An 11,319-nucleotide genomic window follows, 5' to 3' on the forward strand; every position below is an offset into this window, starting at 1 on the left:
GTTGCTCTGAAAGCTCCACAAACATCCTAAAATGGGACTTTGGTACTTAATGTCCCGGCCTGCTGTCCTGTTAATGTATATGCAAAGAGTTTCTTTGGGCTGTCAGCTCCTCAGCACCACTCTAACTTAAAACACAACGCGAGTGGGAAAGTTTCTCCCCGCGTAATCAGGGCTCGATCCCCACTTCCTCCCGCGTCAGCTGGGTTTTTGGAGTAGTAACCTCCCGCCTCCACCCAGGGCTGGTCCGTGACGTCACGGGCGGTGGCTCCAGCGGGTCTATAAAAGCAGCAGGTGCTCGCCGCACCCTGGATCCCGCTTCCTTCGCTCCCTTCTGACCCGCGGCCACCGCCCGGACATCTCCAGCTGAGCCTGAGGCGCTGGCCGCTCCAGCCGTCCGGAGCCCGGCGGGCTGGGCTTCCCTGCGCCGGTGCTCGCCCGCTGCTCCGTGGTTCCGCTGCTCCCGCCGCCCGGAGCCGCTGTCGTGTTGCTGCAGAGACCGAGACGCTGCCGGCCGGTGGAACCAATGAGAACTCCGCTGCTACCGCTGGCGCGCTCAGTGCTGTTGCTGCTGGTCTTAGGCTCAGGTGAGCATCCGCCACCTCTCAGGTTGTTGCCCCTTGAATGCTGCTGCCTCTTGACATTCCCCAAACGTCAGGGAGCAGATCCCCTTAGCTCATACCCCTGAAATTGCTCATGCTAGGAGGGTGAGAGAAGCAGACGAAGTCTCTAGCATGACCCAAGGTCTCTAGCATGACCCAAGGACCAGCTGATGGAAACCTAAGAGGTCATTTTAGCCCACCCTTTTCTTTGATAACTAAGGAAACTGAGGTCCAGGCAGGTGAAGTAGTTTCTACAAAAGTAGTTAATCCAGGAGGATTTGAAGGAGGGCTCTTTGCCTTCTGTCTCCATTCTTCTGTCTAGTGATTTTATTTTTCCCTCTCCAAAGCAGACTCAAAGTGTTCAGAGGTTGAAAGCATCGCTGCCAAATGCTGTCTTGATATTAAAAAAAAAAAAAAGAATTAAAATGAAATCAAGGACTGAAGCTCAGGACTCCTCCAAGGGGTTACCCGGCTCTGAACCTTTTCTCTGTGTGATAATAATAGATAAAGACGGTAAAAACCGTTGCTCTTTGCCACTATTGGCACTACCTTTTGCATCTTATGTACAGATTCAATGGCTGTAAACAAGAGTTAAAATGTATCAGTACCGGTCAAAAGATGGCAGGAAAGCTTTGGAAAAGCGCACCCAAGTTAGACCCGAAGGGTGTAGGCCACTTAGACATTGCGGGTTACGTGATTCTGGGGGCATTGCCTTGGCAGGACTTATCCAATTGTGGAAATTAATGTAGGCGATCTGGAAAAGAAAACCCAGATAAAAGAAACTCAGTAATTTGGGCAACTGAGTTTGCTTCTTGGCAGACTGGGAAGTTGCTTCTATGAGCGACTCAGTCAAACAAAACAAAACAAACAAAAAACAAATCCCAACACCCAATAGCACACATGCAGTAACTGTTTGATATGAGGAGACACACATGTCTACACAGCAATGCTCACTTACTGAGACAGAAGTATCCGACTCATCTCTTCTTATTCTCTCCGTCCCTGCAGGCCATTATGCAGCTGCTTTGGAGCTCAATGACCCCAGCTCAGGGAAAGGCGAATCGCTTTCTGGGGACCACAGTGCCGGTGGACTTGAGCTTTCTGTGGGAAGAGAGGTTTCCACCATAAGCGAAATGCCTTCTGGCAGTGAACTCTCCACAGGGGACTACGACTACTCAGAGGAGTATGATAATGAACCACAAATATCCGGCTATATTATAGATGATTCAGTCAGAGGTGAGTGGAGGGCACAAGGAAAGCGTTGTCTGTGAGATGCGGGTTTTACCTCTGCAAAGTGGCTTCAGAAGGGAGATGGCTCAGTTTTCTAAAGGCTTTGTAGGCGTGGCTATTGCGAGTCCTCAGAGCCACGTGGAGGTTGCATCCTGAAAGTCCAAGGCATTCATCAAAACCTCATGTGCATGTTTAATGTTTGCAACTCTGGTACATAGACATAACTGTGCTCATTTTACACAAGAATTGAAGCTCAGAAAGGTTGTGTGCCGCCCCCCTACCCCCTTTCCCGCCTCTGGGAACAAGCAACTGAGTCAGATTCAGAACCTCAATCTGTTTGACTCCTGGGATGATGGTCTTTTCCAATATGCGACATGACCTCCATTCTGGGAGCATAGGTCGTCATTAACCATTCCTGTGAGCCTTGTAGCTCAACATTTGTGTCCCCTCCCCCACACTACCTGACTTAAAATAACTGCATTCTAACACAAATAAGGGGTCAGAAGGAATAATGACGAACCCTAGAAATGTTAAAGATGTATGTGTGGATTTTATTTTTATCCAAACTACTGATCCCTGGTTTGGTTGTTTTTTTGTTTTGTTTTTTCTCTCCTATCAGACAGATGTTTTTTTTTTTTTTTTTAAATAACGTTTTTTGTTTTTGTTTGTTTGTTTGTTTTGTTTTGTTTTTTGAGAGATAAAAGCTCACCACTCTCATTTTACTTTGTCATTTGGAGAGAAGAGGCCATTGATAAGTCAGATCTTGGAGGCAGGGCGAGGTGATATCAGAGTTCATTAAGGTCTCTTAAGACTTCCCTAGCAGCTTCCCTGACTCCTCCTCCTCCTCCAATGGAGTCTCCCAGAGGGGAGGAGGAATGAAGGAGGGACAGAGGCAGAGACAGGGATAAACCTCCCTTGGTGAGCATTCTATGACAATACCTTGCTTCTCAATCTTTTTTTTTTTCAATTTATTTATTTATTTTTTAATATTTGTAGTAGGAAAGGGGATTAGGTTGGACCATCAAGGCGTCCGGCAGCCTGTTAAAGGTGTGTTAAGTTACTAACAGTTCTGGAGGTCAACTTCTGGAGCGAGCAAGAGGCTAGCACCTAGAAAGAACTGCGGTGACACATGTACAAAGCTGAGACAGTTGCTGGAGCTCTTTTGGAAGGCTGTTTGCTTAAAATACCCAGAGGTATCTTGTCTGTCGAAACACTTCAGCACAGTGACTATTATTTGGCTTAGACTTCTAATCTATCTGATAAAATGTAGTGATAATTCATTTAAGACAATTCCCCTAGAGGGCTTACTCTAACTTGCACTTTATAATGATCAAAAGAACTTTTCTGTCGAAACACTGCATGGCCACGTATTTAACAGTACTTCTAATTTAGCTTTTGTTAATTCTCTTAAAGTCAACTCCTAAAACATTCCTAATAGTTATCCTTTTCTTAAGACAGAGGCCCTGCCTTTGACACCCCTGTAAGCCTTCTATTAACACGTCTCTTGTGTTCTGTGCAACGGGTGCTTGCAAACCCTTTGGGACTAGTGGTGTTTTCCCTTCTTGGGGTCTCTGTTTGCTAAATGCTTTGTCATACACTTCTAGTCAAGGACCAGCACAACAAAATGCACCTTCCCTTTCCTGCCTTTAGCATGTAATTAGCCACACCTTTCGTAGTCCTAAGACTCCAGAGCTGATAAGTTGAGGTGACAGTCTGAGGCATCAGGGACAAATATTTCCACGCTATTTTAAATAGATTGAACACAACAGCGAGCCCCCCACCCCGCTGGAAGGTATTTGTCGTTGTTATTATTAATAATAATGATGACTAATAATAATAATAATAATAAATACTTTCCAGCTTTCTCCACCTCAAGCGGTACCCACTAACTTCCAACTTAAGACAGGGAGCCTGAGACGTGTGTGGGCAAGTAAAATCAGATTTGTCTCACACCACAATCTTAATGGCATTGTCCTTCTTCAAAAGAACATGATAGAATGGAAAAACAAACAAACAAACAAACAAAACAAGCTGAAATGTGGGTTCCAGCTGCTTGTCCTAGAATATGAGTCTTGTCTTCACTGAACTATGTATTTACCTCTATGTCATGCGAGGTCCAGTACATCTAACTACAGGCATACCTAGGTAAAAGAATTCAAGTGGCATGCAACAGAGGTTACTGTGCACTGCCCGATAGAGCTATTCTGTGCAGCTTTATCATGTGTGTGTTGCTTTAATTAATGAGGCCAAAGTAGCTCTCAGTGCTGTGATTTCTGGGTCTCACGTAACCCAAATCATTTTGAAGACGAAAAGAGAACGTGGGCAGTCGTAAATCTAATCTTACTTTGTCAAACTTCCTTTCTCTCCAGTTGAACAGGTGATTAAGCCCAAGAAAAACAAGACAGAAGGAGAAAAGTCTACAGAAAAACCCAAAAGGAAGAAAAAGGGAGGCAAAAATGGAAAAGGCAGAAGGAATAAGAAGAAAAAGAATCCATGCACTGCCAAGTTTCAGAACTTTTGCATTCATGGCGAATGCAGATACATCGAGAACCTGGAGGTGGTGACATGCAAGTAGGTTTGTTTCCTACACAACACCTGAAATCCCCATCAATAGAAACTATTCACTTTTCCAGTGTGTAAACCAAGGATTTCATGAGCCAACATTATGTTTGTACAGGCAATTAAAATATAAGCATGTAAATCTAGAAAAAAGATTCTTAGCTTAAAGGCTGTAACAAATAGCTTTATGGCTACTGGTGCACAGTATCATTTTATTATAAATATTATATGTATGCAATGTATATATATATGTGCCTGTACATATATTTTAAGCCTTAAAAAAAACTTAAAGTATTTATCACACAACTTTTCATGTTGTTCTAATGTCCCCAAACCCTCTCAACGCACTAAAACTAAACTAAATGATAGAGGAATGTATTAGCTGTGACACCAGGAGTCAAAGTCATCGCTTGGTCCTAAAAGAACAAGAAGCATGAGTCACAGTGTCTTCTGGGAATATCCCACCCACACCCAAACTAATCACAACTTGTTCTTAAAGGCCTTTAGCTAGAATGTATTCTATGTTTCACGACTTTGCAGAATAGACAATGGCGTGACCTCTCTATGTTCACTTAAGTGACCGTATCATTAGGTAGTATGTTTGAGATGCAGAAAACCTTATCAACACCTGTATTTATGAAATATGATGTTGCAGTTGTCATCAAGATTACTTTGGTGAACGGTGTGGAGAAAAATCCATGAAGACTCACAGCGAGGATGACAAGGACCTATCCAAGATTGCAGTAGTAGCTGTCACTATCTTTGTCTCTGCCATCATCCTCGCAGCTATTGGCATCGGCATCGTTATCACAGTGCAGTAAGTACATCACAGCCTAAGACCTGAACTCTTGTCAGTATTCCTATCAGACTCTACTGTCATATTTTACATGAGTTTTTTTGTGGCAAGTGACCCCTGAGCAGAATAGAATCAAACCTTGCATTCCTTTGACTACCACTGAAATGATATACAAAGCCACCTTTCAGAATTAGGATGTCTTTAGCTTAAAAATTGATATTTTGATTACCATTTTTGATGATGGTGATTTCTGACACTCAGAAATGCCCTAGTATCATCTGTGTATATTTTTAAATGTAAGCATAAAGCTTGTGAGGAGCTAACTAGGGTCACACTAAGCTCACAGCACCAAATATACTTCTTTGGCATAAAAGGAAAACAAACAAATCTCGAAGGTCTTCAAAATGAGCAACCAAGGAAAGACCTGTGACTTCGCACAGTACAAGGCACCATTCTTGCTTGTAATTCCATGCCATGGTGCTCACTGGCTGACAGTTGGGACCTATTTTTGTCCTTATCGGATACCATAGTGTGGGAACATATTGAGAAACAAAGCGAAACATTTCCTCCCAATGGCATGGCGTAGGCAGCAATGACAACCTCTGTTACTGTGGTCCTCCCACAGCATCTTCCCTGCGCAATGGCAGATCTCACGCCTCGCTTCAGGACCAAAGAATGCCCACACTCCACTGTTCTAGGTCACAGGCACAGATGGGTACATGAGGATGGCATTGTCTGTCAGATAGAAGCCACTGGATAGGGGAAGCTGGAGGAGGGCCCACATGGTTCTGGGATGACTCACTGCTTCTAGGGCTTGGGAAAAGCAGTGGATTCATTATTCTAATTTTAGGTCTCGGTAAATTACTTTAACGACTGGATTGTGTACACGATCCATCACGGCTGTTCTTCAGGATACAGGAATTATCTCTTGCTATTGTTTATTGTTATCTTAAATTCAAATCAGAAGGTGATAAAATGGCACATAAGAGCTGTTTTGTTATGCACAAGACATTAGGTGTGCAGCTTAAATTTATTTTGCACACCTGGAATTTCTTCTAGAGCCTCAAGCCAGGTATACAAATACATTTAGGAAAGGCAAAAAGCCTCTATAAATTGTTCTTATTTGACATAGAAGAAATTGTGAACTAAAGGTGTTTTACAGTGATATAACTTGTGGCTTATTCAGCTTTTCATTCAGCTGATTCCCCTGGGAGGGTGTGGAATGACTCTTGGTTTATGTTGCCATCCCGTTTTCTTTGTGGCAGTGCTAGGAACTGAACTTCACACAGGTTGGTCAAGTACGCATCAGCTGAGCTACATCTTTAGCGGTTTTTTACTTTGGGGGACAGAATCCAAGTTGCCCAAGCTCTCCCTGAATGTTGATCTCCGTCTTGGCCTCTCAGTGATCTGGGATCCCAGCTCAATTCTCTCACTTTTAAGAAGTGATTACCTCACCCCCTGTTTTCTCTCAAATTTTTATTATATTCAAAATATGATCAACACTAATCTTAGGCCACAATTACTGGGTGTTTTTCATAATAGAAGTGAATATTATTCTTTAATATTAGCAAAGTTCTTTGGGATATAATGGCAATATGCGATGGATTCATGCAGGATTCACTGAAAGTGATATACAGCATCCCTAAAAATGTAAACTATGGGGTTTTTAAATCAACTACAGCAATCAATAAAATTAGAGGGAAACCTCTAGATCTGAAAATACACAAAACACAAGTTGTTTTGCAAACAATTTTTAAGCACTAATAATTTAAAATCCTTTAGTAGAAATCTATATCCATCCATATAAATTTGTTTATATGTGAGGGGTGCTTCTACCACACACCATCACCTCCCATGCTTAATCCTTCAGGAACAATGACAAAAGACATTCCAGTTCCACACTGTATGAACATTTTCACTTTTAATATGTAGTTACAGTTTCCAGTATTTAGAGATATGTTTATATAGTGGCAGCATCAATGTCCTCCTGAAAAAGAATATTGGCAAGATTTTGCAGTTAGGCTTAATTTTGGTTTAGTGTAACAAACCAACATACCGAGTTTGTTATAAGAAGTCACAGGAGGAAAGTCCCCATAGTCATGAATATCCCCATTGAACAGATGAGTAGGACTTGCTAACTGTGGAATTCTCTGTTCTGCACAGCCTTTGGAAACGATACTTCAGGGAATATGAAGGAGAAACAGAAGAAAGAAGGAGGCTTCGACAAGAAAACGGGACTGTGCATGCCATTGCCTAGCTGAGGACAATGCAGGTTTGGCCTTTAAACTTCATTTCCCAGTTAGATGCTATAATTTTGAAAACAAAAACAAAAACACTTATCTCAAGGCAAAAGAAGTATCTATTCTTAATTCTGAGTGCACACGGATAGCTGTTTTAGGGAAATGTTATTCTTTGAGTAAGATTTTCAGTCTTGTAGAGGGAAAAGATGTGGCAAATTCTAGTCCTGTTCTCAAAGAACATAATCTTAACAGATGGAGGAAACAACAAGGCTTCAAAGTGTTGAGGAAGGTCACATAGGAGCCATAAGAGAGGAACAGATGGTTTGGGGTGGGGTGGGGGTGGGGAGAATATTCCATAAACAGGAGAATCAGTGGAACCCACTTAGAAGCTGGAAAGGCCATGCACCCAAAATGGCCTTATAAGCCAGGATGAACTTAGGACACCAGAAAAGGGATTACGAGGAAAGATTGGCAATAGTGAGAGGTGAAGAGGTCATTTTAGAAACAGAAATGGCCTGGTTCCAGTGACTGTTGGCTAAGACAAGGTAGTAATGATAGGGTGCCCTCACAGGGTGAAGAGCCAAGGTTAGCCTAAAAAACAAGAAGAAGTGAGACAAAAATTTGATTGTTCCTTTTGAAAAGCTACAGTTTTATTTTTAAATAGTAAGAGCTAAGTATGTTCTAGGTTAAAGGTGCATAGTAACGAGTTAATGACGACGACTCCAAGGGAAGAGGGGTGCCCGGGAGATAGATACAGTGAAAGTCAGCCCAGTCAAAAAGGTTCATATCCTTAGACATTTAGGAAAGATATCTCCATAAGTCTCTGATTTTCCTGCCTTCATCATAGTTGAGTTACATATGATATTCCTATACATATCCTAAATGTGCTAAACTGGAAGTTTTATTTTTAATAGACCTTCCACATGGTTATAACTCATGAAATGGGTGACCGTTCACACTAACTATACACTCAGTATTCATTACACCTTAAAAAAAAATTATCTTACTGTGCTTAAGCTAAGACTCAATGCCTGCATAAAGGTGAAAGAGGATATTAATATGCTGTGTTGGCATGTGGTGGCTGCCTATTAACTGGTGGCTACTATTATTATAGTCCTCGTACTAATTATCCTAAATTAACTGTGTATCATAAATACTGAGACACTTAATCTTGTTTTTTAATTAGGTCTAACAGTGTATATTTGGTTAGGAAAACTATTTTTATTTTATTACAGTTGCCTTTTTTTACTTAAGCAGGGTTTAAAATGGTTTGAGCATTTGTAGTTTCCTAAATAGACATTATCATTTAAGAAGAAAATAAAAATGGAATCAAGCCAAAATGGTGGTTTTCTATAAGAATATTTAGCTTGTCTCCTAGGACATCCAGAAAAAACAAGAAGTTGATATAAGTTTTGATTCTTAGAAATTTTCTTAAATCTGTGTTAGACTTGAACTTAACTTAACTTTTCTCTCCTCCAAGGGTAAAAGTTGAATCATTGCCAAGCCACACCGGAAATGACATTGGTCCTTCTTTCAGAAAAGGAAGTGGAGCTTTCGGATGGTTCCAGATGCCCAGTTGTCACTTTTTATGATAGTCTTACTTCTGTACATAAAGAGATGTGTGAAGATAAAATATTTTTTTTTCATGTTGTAAATAATTTATTTAATATTTAAGTGTTATTTATTTTATAGCTCATTAAACTTTTTTTAAACAAACAGATTGAGTTTGGATATCAGTTTTGAAGTCTCAGTACATCAGTACACTTTTATCCTGATATTTGGACAATCATTTACAAGGGCTTCTTATTTACGAAGGCTTCTTCCTCATCTTTACTACTGTGTGTGTGTGTGTGTGTGTGTGTGTGTGTGTGTGTGTGTGTTGGTTATTTTATTTATTTGGTGGTTTAGTTCCTGGGAGCTCTGGGGGTACTGGTTGGTTGATATTGTTGTTCTTCCTATGGGGTTGCAAACCCCTTCAGCTCCTTTAGTCCTTTCCCTAACTCCTCCATTGGGGTCCCTGTGCTTAGTCTGATAGTTTGTGCAAGCATCCATGTCTGTATTGATCATCCACATCTGGCAGAGCCTCTCAGAGGACCCTTTTTTCTTTTTTTTTTTTTTAACTTTCATCATTAGAAAAGGTTCTCACTGTAGAAATGTATCATTCTCCTGCTTATAGGAATGGGTGAGTGCACCTGGCTTTAAAAAGTACTCTTAAGGGGAAAACTTTAGTCCCTTAGTCCCTTACTCTTCCCACAAGTGTTAGTACTTTTGATAATAGACATTAAATTACATAAGCATCTAAAACACACACATACACCATTGTTCATTCTTCCTGTTTGTTGCTGTGATCAGCACAAAGAGACAAGAACGGCTTGACTAACAGTCACGTTTCAAGAAGACTGGGAAGCGTTTGCAGAAGAGACACGCTTTCCTAATACAGTGCATATTCATGAAAAATCTAACACCCTTCTCTCCGTCCACTTGCTAGGCCCTCTCTCATAGTATATGTGAATGCTTAGTGGATGCTATATGAACATTAAAGCTATGGGGCCACAGTCGAGACCAAATTATATGCATATAAAATGAAAGAACCTTTACAATGGAAGGGGGCAATTTGGAAAAAAAAACAAGCATATTATCAGCAATCATATTGAATTTCATGAGTAGAGACTTACCATAAGCATCCATGATTTATCTGTCTGATGTAACCAGAAAATCCTTGTCCATTGATCCCAAAGCCATTAGTTCCTAGCTCAGCCACACATATCACTTAAGGAGGTTAAGAGCCTCCCTAGGCTCCTGACTTGAATGGGCTGGAGTGAATTATGACATCTGTATTTGTAAAAGTTTCTTTAAAGTTTCTTACATATAGCCCATGTTATTACTTCAGTCGAACGTCTTTAACCTACATTTTACTTGGTCTTATTCACTAACTATGCACTACAGCTGGTTTCAATGCAAGTCTAGGGCTACAGGACAGGAAAGTCCTGACGTGGACACATTTGCTACCTTATTGGTGAAAGGATTGTGTGTGTCCTGTCAATGCAGCTACAGAATCAACCAGCTGAGACATGCCCCAGGAATCCATAGGAGCTGAGAGCTCTCACCCAGCCCAGCTTGGAGGAGTCAGGTGAGCTCTTCCTCCAGAGATACTACCTGAGATTGTTCTTGAAGGATGAATAGGAGCTATGCTACAGGTAACTTCTATGACAACAGAAGAGAAATGACAAACACCAAATAGTATGCTCTGATACAGAACACAGTTCACCATTGAAACTGTAGTCTGAAGAGGGTTAAAGAAAGTGAAGGTGGTGAACACAGAGTTACCCAGGACTTCTAACTTAAGCTAAGATGTGGAACACAATTAGACAGAAATTCCATGATTTGCAATCCACACATAGGGCATCAAGCTGCTGTCTTGGTAAGAGACTTATTCAAAGTAAGAGGTCAGATGACCAGCTTGGAAAACAGGTAAAATATTCTGTGTGAAAAAGTAATATCTACACCCGGGAAGAGAAACTTGGGCGTGGATTTCAAGTCTTGTCTTATTTCTTTAGATTAAATATAAAATCAAAAAGTTTCAACAATAAGTTGAAAGCCAATGAGTTAGCAAGGGAAAGAAGAAATAACCCTAAAATGATCACCAAGCTTCTGGATGTGGAGGTCAGGTAGCTGGAGAATCCATTGGCATGACTTAGTAAGGTTTTTAGAATAGAAGAATGCATTCTATGGACTCTTGACTGAAGAATGTTATCTTTTTAGTTAATCTCTAGTCTCCCTTTCTACTGCTTCTCCTGTAGTTAAGGTGTTTGTTCTGTAGGGAGAATTCTGTTGATTTATAAGGTTATAAGGTATATTTTCAGCACCCTCACTCAAATATAAGGTATCTAAGTAG

At 41.0% G+C, this 11,319-nt stretch overlaps 1 protein-coding gene across 1 annotated transcript; it reads left to right on the top strand.

Annotated features, from left to right (window-relative positions):
- The first annotated feature begins 308 nt into the window (after nt 1-308).
- Areg (amphiregulin) lies at nt 309-9,142 on the top strand. Its single transcript, NM_009704.4, has 6 exons — nt 309-584; nt 1,608-1,835; nt 4,199-4,400; nt 5,044-5,205; nt 7,348-7,456; nt 8,905-9,142. The coding sequence occupies exons 1-5, from the start codon at nt 524-526 to the stop codon at nt 7,439-7,441; spliced, it is 747 nt and encodes a 248-aa protein (NP_033834.1). The 5' UTR covers nt 309-523; the 3' UTR covers nt 7,442-7,456; nt 8,905-9,142.
- The last annotated feature ends 2,177 nt before the right edge of the window (nt 9,143-11,319 follow it).

This window comes from Mus musculus, chromosome 5 (genome assembly GCF_000001635.26).
Source record: "Mus musculus strain C57BL/6J chromosome 5, GRCm38.p6 C57BL/6J".
Lineage (NCBI taxonomy): Eukaryota > Metazoa > Chordata > Mammalia > Rodentia > Muridae > Mus > Mus musculus.